At 32.3% G+C, this 21,348-nt stretch overlaps 1 protein-coding gene and 1 long non-coding RNA gene across 2 annotated transcripts; one reads left to right on the forward strand and one right to left on the reverse strand.

The window, feature by feature from the left end:
- Positions 1 to 904: 904 nt before the first annotated feature.
- Positions 905 to 4,696, reverse strand: LOC133176646 (uncharacterized). The gene is made up of 3 exons (XR_009719507.1): positions 4,631 to 4,696; positions 3,084 to 3,170; positions 905 to 991 (listed from the first exon to the last, which is right to left on the reverse strand). It is a non-coding gene; the product is annotated as an uncharacterized LOC133176646 (long non-coding RNA).
- Positions 4,697 to 16,245: 11,549 nt separating this feature from the next.
- Positions 16,246 to 18,649, forward strand: LOC133176668 (golgin subfamily A member 6-like protein 7). The gene is made up of 2 exons (XM_061311766.1): positions 16,246 to 16,548; positions 17,654 to 18,649. The coding sequence occupies exons 1-2, from the start codon at positions 16,246 to 16,248 to the stop codon at positions 18,647 to 18,649; spliced, it is 1,299 nt and encodes a 432-aa protein (XP_061167750.1).
- The last annotated feature ends 2,699 nt before the right edge of the window (positions 18,650 to 21,348 follow it).

The raw sequence follows: 21,348 nt of genomic DNA on the forward strand, positions 1-21,348 counted from the left end.
GATCCGCCAATGGAGTTAGAATTCAACCATTATGACACCTGCACGCTTAAGCCTCTTTTAATTCTTTGTTTATTTGAAAGGCTACACTTGTGATAGACACCTAGATCAACATTTCATATTCATATCATTTCAAGGCCATGATTTTTTTTATCATTACAGCCTGATTAAGCAGACTTTAATAACGATGAAAATTACTAGATACATGTAAAAAAAAATATATATATATATATATAAATAAATTTAATTACACCTTTGTAAAATCACTTAATATAGAAATTTTCTTTGAATTTCGTTTAGAAATACGTGCATATGGTCCACGTATTGCAGTCCTTTTTTAAATGACAGCAACTTGTTTATTTATTTTTTGGAAAAGTTGGAATCAGATCTACACAGGGAAAAGTGGCTCGCATGAACTTCATATAAAATTTGCACGAGTATCATGCGAATTCTTCGCATGAGAAGGAGACGAAAAGGACCACGCATGATATTCGCACGAAAATATCATGCAATTTTCACATGAAATTCACACGAATATCATGCGAAAAGAAAATCGCACGAAATTCATGTGAAAAAAAGAACCCAGGTTTCATATGAATATCATGCGAAGACAAGCATATTTTTTGTACCCCAGATATTAATATCAAGCTATTATCTATGAGTGCACCAAACCTAATCCATTAATTCTATCCTTCTTCCTTGGAAACAGAAATTTTGCTTCTTGCAAATGAAGTTTTCTTGAAAAATTCTCTTTTTCTTACTTAATCAGTTAATCCAGACACAAGTAATGCATGATTATACAAAAAGTAACTTTGAATTTGAAAGAATCAAAACTTGTTTTCTGGACTCCCTGACTAAATAAAGACATCTGTGACATCAATTTCTACATTGAAAACTAAAACAATTGATCTTTTTCTATCTTCTTTATTGAGGTTCTCATCACATAAGATTTCTTTATCTTGAGGATTCTGTTGAGAGGGTGTTGTCGTTATAGCTGAAAATACAAAAGTAAACAATCTCAGGTTATTGAAATTCATAATGGACAATATTTTTTTTAAATTAACTATGAATACCCTAAGCCCTTAAGTAGGATTAATACCTCTTGGTCATAATCACCTGTATGCCAAGTATGTTCTCCAGATACTACTCCAATAAAAAGTTGCATTTTCTGAGATACTTCTGTCAACTCTATGACCTTGACCTTGTCTTATGACCTCTGTTCTGGAAATGGCATATCTTATGATCATTATCAACCATTAGGGCAGTATGATCTTTGGGAGTTACTTTTTTCAATATACAATTATATTATGGCCAAGAATTTAAACTTCAATTCCTGTTACCTCTACATTGCGTAAATGACCAACAGGCAGGGTTGTTTCACTGCCTCTAGTCATAATTAAGCAACCTTAAAAACATATCTAGTTCAAATTACCCTATGTTAGTCTTGGGATATACCTTTGAGTCACAGGCGAGTTATGTCTCAGGTATGTCTACTGTGTTTCCATTATAGAGTTGTGAATGAAAATAATTTAATACATTTGTATCCTTTTGACCTTGAACATATCTAAAATGCCCTTGGTACTGGGTCAAGACTCATCTCTGGACTCAAGCTTCCTTTCTATCAGTTATGAGCCTAAGATTGTTTTCTTGGTTACAAAGTCATGTTCAAATAAGAATTTAATTCTCTTATTCCTCTTTTTAAAAGTTTGACAAATCAGTCTGTAAATTCCTGTTACCAGTTAGTTCATATATAATTACAAAGTGTAGGGAAAAAACAAGATGTGTTTGTGAAAAACTGATGCCCCCTATGGCAGCTTATGGCGAAGGTTAAACTTTCTCAAGTCAAACTGCAAAGTCGAGAGATCAAAAATGCCCAAGCACCAACCATTCAAAAGTTATGGTCAAGGTTAATGTTTTCTAAAAGTGGGCCAAACTCCGAGGTCAAGGTCAAAGGGTCAAAATTAATGGTATTCAGGGGGAAGACCTTGTCATAAGAAATATACATGCAGAATATAAAAGCCCTAGCACCAATAGTTCAAAAGTTATGGTCAAGGTTAAATTTTTTCAAAAGTAGGTCAAACTCAAAGGGCAAGGTCAAAATTGTTGATATCCAAAGGAAGGTCTTGTCACAAGGAATACACCTGTGAAATTTGAAAGCCCTAGTACTAACTATTCAAAAGTTATGGCCAAGGTTAAAGTTTTTTAAAAGTGGGTCAAAAGTTATGGCCAAGGTTAAAGTCTTTTAAAAGTGGGTCAAACTCTAAGGTCAAGGTCAAAAAGTCAAAAATATTTACACCCAAGGAAAGGTCTTGTCAGGACAAATACAGATGTGAAATCTGAAAGGCCTAGAACCAACTGTTCAAAAGTTATGGCCAAGGTTAAAGTTGGGTAAATTTTTACAAAAGTGGGTCAAACTCCAAGGTCAAGGTCAAATATGTTGGTACCAAAAGGAAGGTCTAGTCAATAAATACACATGTGAAATATGGACGGACGGGGCAAAAACTTATATACCCACGACTCTTCGATTACCAGGGCATTATTATAAAGTGGTTTAAAAGATAATTTCCAGACAAAACATGTCTACAGACAGACAAACAGACATGGTGATTCCAGGACACCCTTGCAACTTCTTTGTAGGAGCTAGTATATAACTACACTGTAGGGGCAAAAAAGTTTTAGCTTTTACCAATAATATATGGCCCAGTGATCTTGACTTTTGAGATAATTCAATGTTTTACTATACCCACATCACTGTTTTCGTTATCCCTAAATGCTCTCCCATTGGAAAATGGTTAGTTTGTACATTTCTGTTAAAACTTGAATTTCCTTAATCTGAGACTTAAACAAAACATGAGTTGTGCTAACTGGCCAAGTTTGCAATGGTTAAAATTGGCATTTAGGTGTGATTCTAGAGAATGTAATACGTACGTCTGGAAAGTGCAAAAGTTTACAACAACAGACAGACAAGTTTTGACAGTAAAAAGTTTACTAAAGCTTCTGGCTTAGATGGAATAATTAAATTAAATATGTTCAGCTTAATGTCAAATTTAAATTGTGGAAAAAAAATCATTCATGTATTTACTTACATGTACCATTGACAAATCTGTTTGCATGTATCTTCTGAGGATATAGGTACTCTGGTATTTGAAGCTGTGATGACATGCTAACTGTGCCTACAGTGAAAATTAAAAAATGTCAGATACTGTCAATTCAATAGCATTTGGTTAATTATCTCCTTAGTACCACTGCATTTTTATCCATTTATTCTATAAATTAGCAGAATATATTTAAGATTTAGATAAGCAGAAATAACCCGAATGCTTATGGTTCTGCTAGTCTGATTGAAATAACTCACAGGAAAAAAATTCCTGCTTCTCTGCGGCCTTATCCTGATTTTCTGCAATTATATTTTTGCTTTTCTATGTTTGATCTTCTATTATGGCCCTACCCTACCCCCAGGGGACATGGTTTGAACAAATTTGAATATACCTAACCTTACCTGAGGATGCTTCTGAATTTATGTGGCTAATCATGGATTTGCAATTCTTTGGAAGAAGATTTTTAATGATTTCTCCTATGTATTCTCATTTTAAACTTTGATCACCAATTATGGCCCCTACCTACCCCTAAGAGAACATGATTTGAAAAACCTTGAATGTAAACTATCAAGGATGCTTCCGTATAAATATGTCTAATCACTGCTTAACTGTTCTTGAAAAGAAGATTTTTCACATGTATGCCTAACATAAAAATTTGATAACCCATTTAGGCCCTCCCAACCCCCAGGGGTAATGAATTGAACAAACTTTAATCTACACTACCTGACAATGCTTTCATATGAATATGACCAATCATGGCTTTGCTGTTCTTGAGAAGGAGATTTTTAAAGATTTTTTCTATATATATATTTCTATGTAAAAATTTGTTCACTCATTGTGATCCCACCCTAGCCCCGGGGGTCATGGTTTGAACAAACTTGAATCTACACTACTTAAGGATGCTTCTTTATAAAAATCACCAATCATGGCTTTACTGTTCCTGAAAAGAAGAAATTTTAAAGATTTTTCATGTTTTCCTATGTGAAACTTTGATCACCCACTGTGGCCCCACCCTATCCGAAGGGGTCATGATTTGAACAAACTTGAATCTACATTATGTCAGAAAGCGTTCACATAAGTTTCATCTTTCTGACCCAGTGGTTCTTGAGAAGAAGATTTTTAAATATCCACACCCAATTTTTACTATTTCTTACTTATCTCCCCTTGGAAAGAGGGTATGGCCCTTTGAAACTTGAAACCCCTTTACCATAAAGGATACTCTGTATTAAGTTTGGTTGAAATTGGCCCAGTGGTGGAGAAGAAGATGAAAATGTGAAAAGTTTATGACAACAACGACAGACGACGGACAAATTTTGATCAGAGAAGCTCCCTTGAGCCTTTGGCTCAGGCATGTGTCAGGTGAGCTTAAAACCAATCATGGAAAAGCAGCATGGAGTAGTTGCAGAAAAGGAGACAGGTTGCAAAAATAAGATGGGGGGAAAAGTATGTCAGCCACTTGATCATAAATAACAACATTATTTATATATATTGATGTATACCTTTGCAATAAATATTTCATTCTAGATTTTTTTTACCTGTTTGCATGTAACATATATGTATAATCTTTGAGAAGCTATCAGTGTGGTATAGTGGGGGACCATCAGCTCATTTTCTAGCAAATACCTGCAAGTTAAGAATACAACATTTTAGTAAATATTTCTCAAACATGTCATTAGTAAACACAAAATAGAATATACAGTACAACTCATTTACAGGGAAGTTACTCGGACTTGCTTTCTTATAACTAAGCTTCTTTATGTATCTGCATGTATTTTGGAATGCATAAAAGTTTAACTCCTAAAACAACTGAGATTTACCTCTTTTTATGAGAACTGAGTTCTGTTGTATTTTCAATTTAAAATGTATAGATATGTTTACAGTGGCATTAGTGCTCCTAAATAAATACTTTTTATCTCTAGCTCAATCAAAAATCTATTGATTTATTAGCTATATTACATTACTGCTTTTATTAATATTGCAAACAGAGTGTCAAACTTCAAACTCAATGAATTATAAACATTTTTTATATCTATCATCATTTATAATTAACCTCCTAGTGTTTTTAAAACACTGAATTTATCACAGCACACCCCAATGCCTGCCCTGGTGGCAAAAAGATCAAAGAAAACATTATCCTTTTCACTCTTTAAGTCTTGACCTTTTGGTTAAGTGATTATAGTGGATTGTACCACATACAGGGTGTTTCACAATATATGTCACACATCTAAATGCAGAAAGGAAAATCACAACAAAAGCTACATATACATTTTATATCTCATTTTAATCAGCAGATATTCAAAATTATTATTTTAAGTCAGAAGTATCAAACATTCTCCATTTCAGTTTCTATGGCAACGATTTCCTATAATGTTATACTCCACGTGTTTTCCTTACCATTGTCCTATATATCTTAAGAGACTCTTGTTCAGAAATTTCTGACCACTGCTTCGTACGTTTCATAAAATACTTGACAGATTTCTTGTTTATCATGTTTGTATCTAGCTTTTTAGAACCCCCAAAGTGCATATTTATTTTTTATTTAAAGATGCATTTCAATAAATGTGTCATTTCAGAACTACTGGTGTGTGCTGATGTCCACTTCTCTTGCTCTACCTTTCAATCAATTTTGCAAACTTAACCAACTCTGAATGTCAGTTGGCTTTAAATGCTGCAATGCTGAAATCTTGTTTGCAGACACACTCAATTAGAATCGAAAATTTCTAAATACACTTGATACACTTACATTGTCCCAATCCATTTCCCTAAACGCAGATGTCTTTCTAAAGTTTTTCATAATGATTGACTTCAGTTTGACAATGTTATCATTGGGGGGGGGGGGGGGTAGGGAGGACAGGATGTAACTGTCTTTCATCTTTACATTTTGTTTTATTTTAACTTCTTAATTAACCTTAATGAATGGAAACTAGACGGAGCATTCTGGTCTGGATATTTTTCTTCATCACACCCTGTACAATATTGAGGATATCGTGCTTATAATAAAAGTTTACAAATTCAAATTTTTTTTGCTGGTTGTACTCCATTTTGAGATCAGCTGAAATTATGACATCACTGATGACATCATCAATGTACTTCAAGGTAATATAATTTTCCCAATATTTTGCAATATCATAATTTTAGATTAATATGATTGTCTATGGTATTTTGCTATTTTTGATATCATGCTTAATATTCAGATTATGCCCATTTAGATGTGTGACATATATTATGAAACACCCTGTAGGAGAAAAAAAAAGACCCCACAAAGGGACACAACTCATTTACTATTAATTTGCAAACTAGTGAACATGAACTACAATGTATCTAAACAGATGTGCCCCCACTGTGCATGTCATTAGTACATTGTAGTAATTATATAAATATCATGGTTCTATATATAGAGAGAGTAACCTCTTTGTGATTATACATGTACATTTACAAATAAATGTTTTGATTGGCGGTGATGGGTGAATGTGAGGTGTAATTATATATAAAGGAGAGTTTGGAGAGGAAGAAATAGGGAAGGTCGGAGTCAGACAGAGGAAGATAAAGGAAATTCAAAATAGTAGAGTTGAAGGGATGGGAGCTAGGAGAAGGATAAATTAAAGACCCACCCACTTTTTTCCAAGCCACCCTTCCATTATGTATCTATTTTTAGAACAAAATGATTGACTTACAGTCTGATTAAAAAAAATTAGGTATATCCTAATATACATGTATAACTTTACAGTGCTGTATATTGCTTGGTGAGGTTTACACCATGCACCAGACCCAGGTGCAACGGGCAAAGAGTGCCTGTGCCAGGTCCATCTTATTTCAACATATCTATTTATTAAGCTGTCAGCATACATGTAACTATATTGCCAATAAATTATATTACATTCATCTGGTGATAAAGGAGATGATAAAAATATGACAAACTTACAGAAAATATGCAGTTGAATTTACTCTGCTCTTTCTTGTCTGCTTTCTCAGCCGCATGATGACGTAATATGTGACGTACGGCATTCCATAAAAAAACCTACTTTTGGTTTCGTTAAATAAGTGTATACCCCGTAGTCATCAAAGTTCCGACTAAGACGCGGAAATAAATTTTCAAAATAAAGATTTAAAGGACAAAAATTATAGTTATTTAGATATTTCCCGATTCTGTGATGAATACGAAAGTGAATGGCCGATTTAGCCAGGTTCTACTTGCACTTCCTGTTACAGAAAAAAACGAGTGTACCCTCCTGACAGTCCTGTGGCTTGTTCCAGAGTTTCCTTTGGGATTTATGTGCTCTAATCCCTTGAAACGACGGTGAATATGTATGTACTGTTAATTGTTTGTCATATTTTGTGTTTAAAATGTAGATTCTTATTGTTATTCATTTTGCAACGAAAATTTTCAGAGTAAATTCGGATCTCGTTTTCGTTTCAGATTCAAGCCAGGTGAATCGAATGGTTCCGTTTCATCGAAGTCATAATGAAGTTATGCATTTTTTTATGCTAAGCGACATTTATTTGAAGGCTTTACTAAATTTTGAGTAAGTAATTAACATTAAAAGTGATATTGTTCTGACACATGTGCAGAGACTTGTAAACACGACTTTTACAGTGTATTATGGCACGCCAAATTCACAAAAATGAGCTAATCATAGTTTCACAGTTGATAAACTAGGTTTATCGACTGTAAACTATAGTTTACAGACCGTAAACTATAGTTAACGATGATAATCTATATTTCACATATGTAAACTATAGTTTACACGATAATCTATGTTTCACAAGCGTAAACTATAATTAACACGGAAAACAATCATTTGCTACTGCAAAATATAGTTTATCTGATAAATATAGTTTCACGATTTGTAAACTATGATTTACAACTCTAAACTATACTTAACAAATGTAAATTATAGTTTAGGCTTTGTAAAGTATACTTTACAGACATACAAAGCGCCAAATTCACAAAAATGCGATAAACATAGTTTTACACTTGAGAAACACAGTTTAGGAACAGAATCTCTAATTTTGTATCGGAGATGCACAATTTTCTGTGAAACTAGATTTCACGACTCTAAACCATAGTTTACGATCAAAACTATAGTTAACAATAGGTTTTTTTTTTTTTGTAAATTATAGATCGGCTAATCCTAGTTACAGCATTATAAGATTTTGCTATGTAACGACAATTGTTGTTAAATATATATGCATGTATATTTCTTGTTGGCATTATAAGTAAATGTTCTATTATTTTAAAGCAAATCTAGTTGGAAATAAAAAGAAAAATGACTGGAAAATTATTAAAATTTTATTTTTTTATTTAAAAGAGAAAAATAGAGACCGAAATGCGTGATCTGTCATTAATAAAATACCTGTATATCTTATATTCATCTGTAAATAAAGACATAGGACACAGTACATGTAACATTGCAGGCGCGGAATTTATTTTTCAACAACCGAATTTTCTTCATACATAAATAAAAGTGGCCTTTCACGGAACAAACACAACAAATATTTGGGACTTCTCTCTCATTCTCTCTCTCTTAAATTCAAAGGAGGACGTTGAAACCCCCACAACCCTATCTATATCCGCCACTGCATTTCCTCTCTTTCAGTTTCTTTGTTTTGGTGATGAGATGTGGCGGGAAAATGCTTGGCACATTGTAAAACGCGCTTCACCCTCCTCTGCTTGAGCAAAAATCTCGTAATATTCTGTCTTTTAAAAAATTAAAATTTTATCATATTTCTAAAAATTTCCCCATAGGAAATGTATATATACACGACATTTTAAAACAAATACAATTAATCCTGTTTAAATAGAGAAAGTAATATTGATTATAATATAACTCGGTCTTTGCTTTAGATAATGCCCAACACGTGTCCTTAATATATACCCCATTATTGCTTCTCGCGGTTGGTGCCGCGAAATTTCGAATTGAAAACTATCGTTAACAGTTAACAGGTGTTTAGATTCATAAACTATATTTAACAACTCTTAACTATAGTTTACGAGTGTGAATTATAGTTTATTACGATAAACTATGATTGGCAAATGTGAATCATAGTTTAGCTCTCAAAACTATAGTTTACGATCGATAAGTATAGTTTACGTATGTTAAATACAGTTTGTGAGTATAAATGACAGTTAACTATAGTTTACAACCGAAATCTATGGTTAATGAATGTAAAACATAGTTTATCTGATAAATATAGTTTCACGATTTGTGAAACTATGATTAACAACTCTTAACTATAGTTCACGATTGTAAATTATAGTTTACAGATGTGAATCTATGTTTATCAACAAAATCTATTGTTAACGTATAATTACAGACAGATAAACTTAGATTAGCATTCGTAAACTATAGTTAACAACCGTTAAATATAGTTTTACAGATGAAAACTATAGTTAACAAATCGTTAACTATAGTTCACGGTTTGTAAACTATAGTTTACGGTCGATAAACCTAGTTTATCAACTGTGAAACTAAGTTTCGCTAATTTTTGTGAAATTGGCGTGCCATAGTGTATCACACAAAATATTTTAGGACGCAGGTCCCACAAAAGATCCAATTTTCTTGGGGATTAATCTCACAAATGTGGGGGTTATGAATGAAAAAAATTCCTTGTAATAATTAAACTGTTGCATTTGATATATTCTAATTATTTTATGCAGATTAAAAAAATCCATCTTTTCAGCATTATAATGTCTGTAAAACTCATAAATCCAATTGGAATATCATAACTAAAATGGACTATTATATCTAATTTGGACAATAGGTTCCAATAACAACCTTATACAGTGTTTTCCCTTTATTTCAAAGTAAAGCATTAGAAATCAATTGTATCTGACTTTGGGTTGATGTTTATGACAAATCTCTGTGGACCTTACAACAATTAAATTTTATTTTATTTTTTTTTTTATTTCAAAGCGGCATTTTTATCAATTGAAGCAATTAATTTGGCCGCTAGCTCAGTTCGTAGGGAAATCACTACTTATATAGAGAGTTGCATGGTCAATAACATGTTCTGATGTCTGACATATGCCTCTATTGTGCAGTTATTAATGTACAAAACACAGGGTCTTCTGTTTTGCTCAAAACATGTAATACCAGTGCAGTTTAACATAAACAAGTTGACAAAACATGGACCTTTCAGGTGATAACATGGAATTTATTGTATGTAATGACATATCCTATTCAGTAATTATAGGAGTTAGCCCTTTTGACTGAAACAATTGGAATATCAGTATGGGTAGTAATATAATAAAAATTTTTATGATTTAATTTCTTTGTAGGAAATGCTTGTCAGGACAAAAGACTGAAAAAGACTGAAAAACTGCCTTTAAACACAGCCATCATTAATGTATATGGATTCATAAGGAGCATCCAAACAATATGATATTAGATCATCAGAGACTGGCAATTTTTTACCACTCACTGTGATAGATGCATCTAAATAAACATTAAAATGTTAATTTTTTTTGTTCATTGCTTTTCCTCATATGGTATTAATATTGCATAATATTCTTGTGAATATCGCACGATTTTCACACGAAAAACAGACAAAGTGGAATTCGCATGAATATCATGCGAAATTTTAGTCGCATGAAAACCGCATGAATTTCGCATGAAATTTTAGTGATAACATTCGCATGAAATTCGCATGTGGGACTTTTCACATGATTTTTGTATGATTTTCGCATAAATTTCATGCGAAAAGGCAAACGCATGAAAATCATGCGAGCCACTTTTCCCTGTGTAGAAATGATAAAAAATGTTAAAACTTCTTGGAAATACTACAGTGTAGCACTTCGCCTTTGGTGTGACGAGACTTTAACACCTGCACAGTGTCGAATGATTTTGATTGACAGGACAAACACGTGGACTTCCTGGGAACTTAAAGCAGGAAAATAAAAACCGATTATGACTTTTAAAGAAAATGAATTTGTTGATAAATAAAAAAAGGTTACTTTCACTGCCTGATATATTTAGATAAAAATTAAGATTTTTTGTTTATACACGTACATGCATTTGTGGAAAGGGAGGGGGGGGGAGCTAAAACGGAATCTCTCTCACGGGGAATTGTCTATACAGATACATGTAGAATTCTGCTTAATAAATCATAATGAAAAATGAAAAGACACATAAATATATTATTGCATTAAATTTTGTAAATACGAGTGTAAACATGCAATACGTCCACAGACCGTAGAAAAATATTTTTAATTTTGTTCTCATTATTTTTCACGGAATTGCCATGACACGGAAATACATGTATGGTTGTAACAACCGTTGTAATTCATTCTATAAATCAGTAATGTTCTCTTCGAAAATCATTATTTGTGATGGTTTTATATATCAAAAAATAATAAACATAGTTATTTTACAACTAGAATAATTTTGTCTTTCAAACTACAGCGTTCGGTAACAATGACAATGTTTTACAGCGATAAAAATCGTGTGATTAAAAAGCTGAATTTAAACATCATACATATGTGCAGAAAATATTTTAAGAAACTTAATTAATACTTTTACTATTTGTGCATGTTTCATCTTTCTGAGGACAATTTTTGAATATTTGTTTATTTATTTATTTTGCGTCTGACATTAGAATGCAATAGAATGTATACGATGCATGGAAAAGATCAGAGGCATTCCGAATAAATCGTTCATCTTGCGTTCACCGTTCGTTCACCGTTTACTTTGCGCCCGTGTTCGCGCTCCGTCTGCGTTCTGCGTTTGCTCACCGTTCAGCGTTCACCTTCCGTTCACCAAGTTGCGTTCAGCGTTCACACATCGTTCACTCACCATTCGCTCTGCGTTCGCTCACCGTTCGCTCTGCGTTCGTTCAGCGTTCGCTCACCGTTCAAGTGGGAAAGTAGAACGTTTCAGGGACTGTAAAACAATGGCATCCTAACAACCTGGATGTCTTAAATGTATTAGAACCCAACACTCTTAATGAAGCCTCTGATCAATTGCTTACATATATCACAACTTATAGAGAATGTTTCAGTGGTATTAATAGCACTTGTCAATTTGGTACATGTAGTACACATCGATCAATATGTTTTCATTTGATTTTGATCTCAAATAAATCCATCACCTAAGTTCTTGTGTTTACTGTATGCATCCATAGCAGGGGTTATGGATGTACATTTAAGTCTAATAAGTATTGCATTTAAACGCAAAGCATTGCGTTTAAACGCTAAAATTGCGTATAATCGCAATGTGTATTGCGATTAAATGCAAAACACTTTGCGTTTTATCGCAAAAGATTGCGATTAAACCCAATCTTTTGCGTTTAAACGCAATAACTTTGCAATTAAACGCAATAGTTTTTGCGTTTAAACGCAATAATATTGCGATTTAACGCAATAATATTGCGATTAAACGCAATACTTTTGCGATTAAACGCAATAATTTTGCGATTAAACGCAATAATTTTTGCGTTAAAAGGCAATGCTTTTGTGTTTAAATGCAATAATTTTGCGATTAAACGCAATAATTTTGCGATTAAACGCAATAATTTTTGCTTTAAAACGCAATAATTTTGCGTTTAAACGCAATTATCTTTGCGTTCAAAGGCAATAATCTTTGTGTTTAAAGTCGTTCATTAGTATCAAACCTTGCAGAGTACAATGAACCCACGCATACTTATATCTTTTATTTCTTTCTCTTTTTACTTATTAGGAAATTGTGTATTGTCTAGCTTTATAGAATCAGATTTCTCCAAGCAAACGCTTTTTGAAAGGATAAATCACTTATAAGAATTTATAGAGGAGAAAAAAATGTTGGGCAACCTAAGAACGAGACATATCCTAAGCTTATTATTCTCTACATTCTTAATGAAGTTTTGGTCAGTTACTCTGTTAAAAAAAACTGTCCCCTACGTTGCGGTCACAAGTTTAACCCAGGTATAAAGGGATTTTTGGAAAGGACTGAGGAAAGGTTGGAATTACGTACAAGATGATGAAGTATTTAAACTTAAATGTACATTCATAACCCTTCCTATAGTTGCATACAGTAAAGACAAGAACATATGTGATGGATTTATATGAGATCAAAATCAAAAGCAAATGAAAACAGATTGATCGATGTGTACTACATGTATCAAATTGACAAGTGCTATTAATACAACTGAAGCATTCTCTATAAGTTGTGATACACGTAAGCAATTGATCAGAGACTTCATTAAGAGTTTTGGGTTCTATTACATTTAAGACATTCAGGTTGTTAGGATGCCATTGTTTTACTACAATTTTCAAAAACTGGGAAATTTTGCAAAAAGACACAGAACAAGTCGGATCTTCTTAAAGTTGAAGTGTAGGATCCTAGTACATGTACATATGATTACAAGCTTTGACTAATTCATGTTTGATTTTGAAACTACAGTATCATTGTATTTAAATGCAAAATCTTTATAAGGAAGGATTATTGCGTTTAATCGCAAAAATTATTGCGTTTAATCGCAATACTATTGCGTTTAATCGCAGAAGTATTGCGTTTAATCGAAAAATTAATGCGTTTAAACGCAAAAATATTATTGCGTTTAAATACAATAAAAATATTTCTTTCTCTGATCTGGCCTCAACGGACTTCCGTAGTTTTTGTTGTTGTTGTTATTGTTTTGTTTTTTGTTTGTTTGGTTTTCTTTTTTTTTTTGGGGGGGGGGGTGTTTTTTATATGATATCCGTCTCTTGTATCGTTTCAGGAACTTAGGCTTCATCTAACAAACATGCAAAGTTTCAAAATGACAAGGAAACAGGAGTTTAATATTTTGAGAATGAAAAGACTGTGAATATATTAATATCTTCGAAACAAATGGCTTTATTTGTATGATTAAGAAATTCTTTAATTTCTGTTTTACCTTGGAGGATTGATCACATAATTTCTCATGCATGTATCATTCAACATAGAATGGCTTAGCCTGGCGTTATGATTCATTATTTGTCAGCACAATCAAATATAACCTTTAATTTAAAGAGATACAATGAGATACAATGAATTTAAAATCCATTCGTTAGATATTTTCTAAAGACATTATCACAAATACATGTTACAGAACTGGAGCCAAATTAAGCACTGACGAATTTGGTTTTACCCCCATCTAAGAGAATAGATAAAATTAAGTTTAACCAATTAACCAATCTTATCTCATGCTAGGTTTTTATAAGAAGTCTGTGAAGATTATTTTCCTTAAGTAACAAGACACTTTTATAATAACTTCAATAAGAAAATTAGCAATTACTCTCCTTGCGTAAAATGAATCCCGCAGTATTTTGCAATTTTAAGAAACTAGTCCTTATTTTTATTATTATAAGAAAATATCTCCAGGAACACGTACACTCCAGTTAAAAGTTTGATAAACGCTAGATCAATTTCAGAATTAGAAGTGCGAATATCGTGGTAAGTAGCAATTGGTTCTTTAAGTGTAAATTGTAACCATGTGTCAAGATAAACAGGCTTTTGAATTACTTTTTAATTGTTTTCGCCATACAGAAAAAATGACATGGTGCAATTTTCTTCATCATTAAAAAGAAATCAGAATATCCAGCTAGTTTTTTTTTTCATTTTCTCTCTTTTTTTAAATTAATTTTAAAATATTTATTTATCGATGGATAAAACATTTCATTTCAAACCTAATTATTTTAGACCTATTTTTTTCATTTTCAGGCTCTCTAATTTGATTCTTACTATATATATATATATATATATATATATATATATATATATATATATATATATATATATATATATATATATATATATATATATATATATATATATATATATATATGAAATTAGAAAATGATTTATGAAATATCGGAATAATATAGATAATGAAAAAGTATTAAACACTTAATCACACCCCTACGTATGTATACATACAATAAACTAAATAATATAGGTGAACTGATCATAAAATCAAATTCAAAATCAATTGAAATTCGAAGAAAGTAATTGGTGTGCATAAGCGTGACCTCTGATGAGGTGGCCCCTTCCTAAATAATTTTAAATGATATGTTCTGTTGATACCGCCGAAACACTCTTAAGTGTTCATTAAGAGTATCGGGTTCTAACAGTTTTAAGACATGTTGGCTGTTAGGATGTCGTCATTTTATAACACCAACTATAAAACATTGAATGTTCTCCATATAGTTTACTTTACATATTGTTGACGCTTTTAAAATTGTTAAAAATATGAATAAAAGCAAAAAAAAATTCCTATCTTGGGACGCAAATGATATATTAGGAATCACGACTTCATAAAATTTTATTCTTCGAGTTAGGTCGCTGTTTTGCTGATTTTTTTTCTGGAGATAACGAACAAAATTCAAGCTCATAAGTCCATTCAAACGGACCTCTAAAACATCAGAGGTTGGATCAGGTGCCATTGATGAGCATCCCCTCCCACCGGTCAAACCCGCCTTGTGTTCCTTGTCATGATCGGGGGAAAACGGAAAATCCGTAGACATTTCAGTGTGTAAATAATAGCCTAGTTGGTATGAAAAACATCAATCAGCATTTGATTTAATGATGAAATGTATTTGCTAACAAGGTCATTATATTGACGATAAAACTTGTGAAATGATAACTTTAAGCGAAATTGTTGATATTCTGCTTTCATCAACTTGTTTTTCAATAGCTTGCCACGTTTTAGAAATTGTTCGTGCGTAGAAGATGCTCTTGCGTATCGAATCAACATAAACCCCATACGCAGGTGATAAGAGTATATTGCTACACAAGTAAGGGAAGTTGACGATTGAAAAGTTGATGTCGTCACGTTTATCATAAAGCATTGTTGTAAGGTTACCATTAAATTTTTTTTCTAGTAAGCTATGCAAATATGAAACAGATGTATAAGAATCGGTGGCGTCTTTTATTTCAAGCTCACGAGCATATATTAAGAAGACATATGAATGGGAGTAACTATTGTTAATTGACAATACGTCGGCGATATATATATTTATCTAAATGTCGAGTTGAAGGTCATAGCAAGTGTTTTCTTCTTCATATCTGTTGGATAAGACAAATGTAGCTTTTGCGACTATTAACTTGTCATACTATGTACACTGAAATACGCAAGAAAATATTTCATAAAAAATAGAATTCATGAAAGCAGTAATTAAAATATGCTTTATTTGTCCATTATTAGGGTAAAGAAAATGGAGAGACCAGACAGTACTTACAAGGAGAAAGTTCGGTCTTTGTGGGGTGTCATCAAGAAAGAAGTACGGCTCTCTGACATTGCTGACCACATGGTGGAAAATGGTGTTCTGTCCTTAGAAAATCTGGAAGAGTTGAAGACCGCACATATCACAGAAAGAGAGCGAACTGAAAAGTTCCTCCTTATTCTCATCAAACAGAATAACTCCAAACACTTCCAGACCTTCATCAACGCTATCAGAAACACTGGCCGCGAAGACCTGTCGTCTCAACTTCAGCCTAAAGGTATACGTTTCAGTCTGGTATGTCTCCCATTTACCCTCCTCAATACACTTGTTTGAAAAGACAATCGGACAAAATGGAAACATTTTGAAAATATTTTCAAAATATTAGTAAAGATTTAAAAATAAAGCGCACATCTCTACTTTTGATATATAAAAAAGGCTTGAGGGTAAGATTTATTCGTTATATTTTCTAGAAAACATATAGACTACAGTTCATATATGTAATTTATTATTATCACTTTTTAGTAGCAAATATCAACGCCCCTAATCTATGTGTGATCGGACATCAAACGTACAATCAGGCAAAGGTATCGTCATTTTTGTAGTTAATTTATCAATGTACTGGTTGTAACACGGCATTTGATAGGCTAGAAAAATAGTTTATATCGTATTACCTGTGTTGCTTATCCGTATCTAGCTTGACTAAAGAGGACTTGGAAGTGTTCAACTAAAATGATATTTTTGTCACCAAGATTTTTCCATTGTTAAACCAACATCAAACTCATACCATGCTTTCATCCACCAATTATAATGTTTAAGTGTAAATCTGTGACAACCACTTTAGTTCTCCAATGAGAGTCCACTTGCAAATAAAAGACTGAACTTAATTTGGGAGAAAGGTCATTTATTCAATTTACCTCAAATATATTTGATGAACTTAGTGTCAATCATTGATAAACCATAAACGACTGAATTAAGTACAAAAAATTTGCAAAGATTGGGTTAAAAAACCATTTCAAAATTTGATGCCAAAAATGTTTCTATTTACAAAAAAATACTTTAAGTTTTTCTGATACATATTATATATATATATATATATATATATATATATATATATATATATATATATATATATATATATATATATATATATATATATATATATATATATATATATATATAAGCTTCTAAAGAATTTATAAAAGAGTAATCATCAGCAAGGATTTTTCAATCTTAATGATATTAACACATATACTTCCTTTGTAATCATTAATTTGCATAAAATGTTTCTCTGTATGGCTTACTCTATTGGTCTTTTCTAACAAACTCATCATAATAAAATTATTTTTAGTGGATGGAGGTTTATGTAGTGTCAAATTAATGCTTTAAATGTCATATTTAGACTGCTTGTGCCTATGATGGTGGTGCAGAGACAGGATATGAAGACTCAGATACAGCCGTGAAAGAGAACGTATCTAAAATTGAACAATTAATGATGAGGTTGGAAATGATGTACGAACGACAAGAATCAAAGATTGACCAGGTCCTTTCAGAGCAACAAACGGCACGATATAAAATGGATTCGGTCATTTCAGAGCAGCAAATGGCAAAAACTCAAATGAATCTGGTACTCACACAACATCATACCACTGGAGAGAGAATAGAAGTTCTTATGGAAAGAAATGAAACAATATCAAGTCAGATGGAAAATATTGCTGCAGACATCGATACAAGGTTTGAAACATTTGAAACATACCAAAAAGGTTACGAAGATTACAAAACTCTACGACAGAAGCACGAAGAGCTACTTGAAGAATGCAATAGGAAGGAAGAAGAGTTAAAAAGACTCCAGAGTCAGCTAAACAACCAATTGTCAGATTTCGATACTCCATACAAAGAGAAATATGAGACTTTACAAACTCAATTCATTGCTTTGAAGAAAACTAATGAGGCGAGAGTCAATCGATTAAAAAGCCTTAATCAGGAAATCGTATCGTTTCGTAAACGATTTGCTGAAACCTTCCCTGTTCCACATCCACAGCATCTCGGCGAGGTAATGAGCCATTTTGAATCTATTCACGATAGTATGAAGCAGGAAATTGACTCCTTGACGCATAAGATGGAAATTTTAGGAAAAGACAACGAGAATTTGATTATGAGGAATGAAAGGTTGCAGGAAGAGCTGATTAATGTCGAAAAAATGCTCGGAGAAGAAAACCAAAAACTGAAAAAAGAAAAGCAGCAGTTGCAAGAAGAACTCTCCTGCATAAAGAAAAAGAAAGAGAAAAAGAGCTCCAAAGGACGCAATCAAGACAAAAATGTTCCTACAAAAGCAAAAGACAACAAATGCAACTGTCGAAAAAGACAGATTACAGAAGAGACAGAAGAGAAAGATTAGTTCTCAAACATCATTAATAATCAACAATCTTGTGGAACTATTAATGAATATAATTATGCATCCTGATGAATATTAAGAAATTAACAAAATGATATAATAATGCAATATAATAATTCTAAAATGCTTTTATAATTATGCATGTACACATATATCTTTCTGTGGATTTATTACCACTATATTACTCTGCAACTATGTATTATATAATTTGAATAAATATATATGACCTACAAAATGTTAAATTTGTATTAATATAAATGAGAATGGATTTTTTTTTTGGAGTGATTACAGAGAAGAAACGTGCTTATCTTAATTCGCATTTGTTACTAATGCAGAAAACAGTTACAGTATTTTACGGAAAGTGACATATTTTTCATTGCGTAAACAGATACATTAATTCATTCTTTATCATTATTTTTTAAAATCTTTATTACAGTGAAACCTGTACTGTCTTATCCGGATGATGTGTAATCAAAAATCGTTCCTATAACGATGAATGCTTTTAGCGCCTTTTGTTAATTCAATTGTTGAAAATGTTTTCTAATCTGGAATTTTATCAAATCCGTTGAATTTCTATGGAACCACTGATATCCTGATAAAACAAATTTATTACTTTCAGGTCTACGTTTGTCAATTCTATTTTCTTTTTGTCGAAGTAATCTTCTGTATCTAGTGTGCTTTGATTTCTTTTTATGAATAGGCAAATAAAACCATCCTTCTATTTGTATACAACTGGACTCCAAATCTGCTATTTTCTTTCAGTGGTGTACATTTTTTCCTAAATGAAATGATCTTGTTTATGAATATAATTTTCCTTTTTATAATATTTACAACAAAATTGTTAAAATGCTTTAAGAAAGCGATGTTAATGTAAGGCATAGAAATCAAGGTTTAAAATTTCATTTCAAATAGAGCAAATATTAGGACATCTGAAAACATCGAAAAGATCCGCACAGTGTTCTGATCACATCTGCTCTAACATCTTCGTCTCGATCGGATAAAAAGGAGTGATCCGTAAAAAAAAAGTAAATCAGTATGAAAAGCACAGCCTTACTATTTGTATTGAATACGACTGTCAACATTCGACTTAACGACTTAATTCATTTGCAAGCAATATATTTTAGAATTAGCAAATAGTCGTCTTCACGAAATTGTGATACCTGTGTAACATTAACTTATTTGTTTATAACCTGCCTCTGCTTAGAAATTGATCGCATGCATGGCAAGCTCTACTAGGAAACAATATACCATATGAAGGTGAAAATGGTACATTGCTAGGTAATTAGGGAAACTAAGGATTAAGGAAACGAAATCACTAAGTCACGAGTTACCGTTCTTTGTTACCACAGAGTATGAAATCAAATTAACGTTCCTTCTTTATTTTTAAATTGTGTTTATTTAGTTTTCTCCCTATTTTGAAAACATGTTTTAGAAATTTAAAATGATTAAAATAGATTTTATACGAAAACAATTTAGTTCGATACGCCAGAGCATGCTCTACGTATGAACAATTTCTTAAACAAAGTAAGTTATTGACAAACAAGTTGATGAAACAAGAATATCAACAGTCTCGGTTAAAGTCATCATTTCGTAAGTTCTATGGTCAATACAATGACCTTGTCAGCAAATACAATCTATCATTAATTGAAATGCTGAATGACTTTTTCATACTATTTGTTAGGCTATTATTTACACACTGAATTGTCGACGGATTTTTCCGTTATTTCTCGATCATGACAAGGAGCACACGGCGGGTGTGACCGGTCGGCAGGTGATGCTCACTCCTCCATGGCACCTGATCCCACATCGGAAGTTTTAGAGGTACGTGATTTCTCTGCTCCTATTTTGTAATGTTTAATTGACTTTTGAGCTACTGTTCGATATCTCCACATATCTCATTCTTAAAACAAAATGCACAGACATAAAATGAGTGCAAAAGAAATGTTTGTCACTAAAGAAAAACCTATCCAATGTTGATGGATTGTATATAAAACATTTGTCTATCATTTTCATTGCAGAATGCCTTGGAATAATGTGTTCCTATTCTAAATAATACTTTGCATCGATTGAAGTCGGAATCGCCGAAAAATGTCGTCGCAGAATTAACTTTCTTGGCAGACCAATCAAAAAATCCGTTTACGTAAGGAAATTAAAATAACAGTTTATGTTGAAGAAAATTATCCTATTCATGAATTATGAGGATTTCTGATCATTTAATTCTTTGATAACCTTGCCTGACTGTACAATGGTGATAAATGGCGACAACAAATGGGTTGATCATTCACACCTGTGGTGGTATACCGAGAATATCTACACCCTGAATTTGAAGTTGTTATGAAAACAGGGCGGTGGCTGGAGGTTTACGATGAATTCCGCTTTATAAGAAAGATTTTTAACCCAGAAAACGTGTCGGAAAAAACGGCAATTTTGCGATTAAGGCGATGAATTCAATGGCGACAATTCGAAAATAGACTGTTATTTATTAGTCATTCTGCTATAAATAACTATTACGAGAGTCGTAATATATAATATTTGAAGGAATTGAAACTGCATTCTTTTCCTAACTTTAAAATTACATTAAATACATAAGAGGCAGTCCACCAAAAAAACCAGGCAGTTTTGTATTAATAGGCGGCACATCGAATGTGAGGAATATTTGATATTTTATTAAAAACAATATCAATGTAGCCCAAAAGGAATAA

Source organism: Saccostrea echinata, unplaced genomic scaffold, assembly GCF_033153115.1.
Source record: "Saccostrea echinata isolate AGI-Se365-2 ecotype Australia unplaced genomic scaffold, CSIRO_AGI_Sech_v1 ptg000080l, whole genome shotgun sequence".
Classification (NCBI taxonomy): Eukaryota; Metazoa; Mollusca; class Bivalvia; order Ostreida; family Ostreidae; genus Saccostrea; species Saccostrea echinata.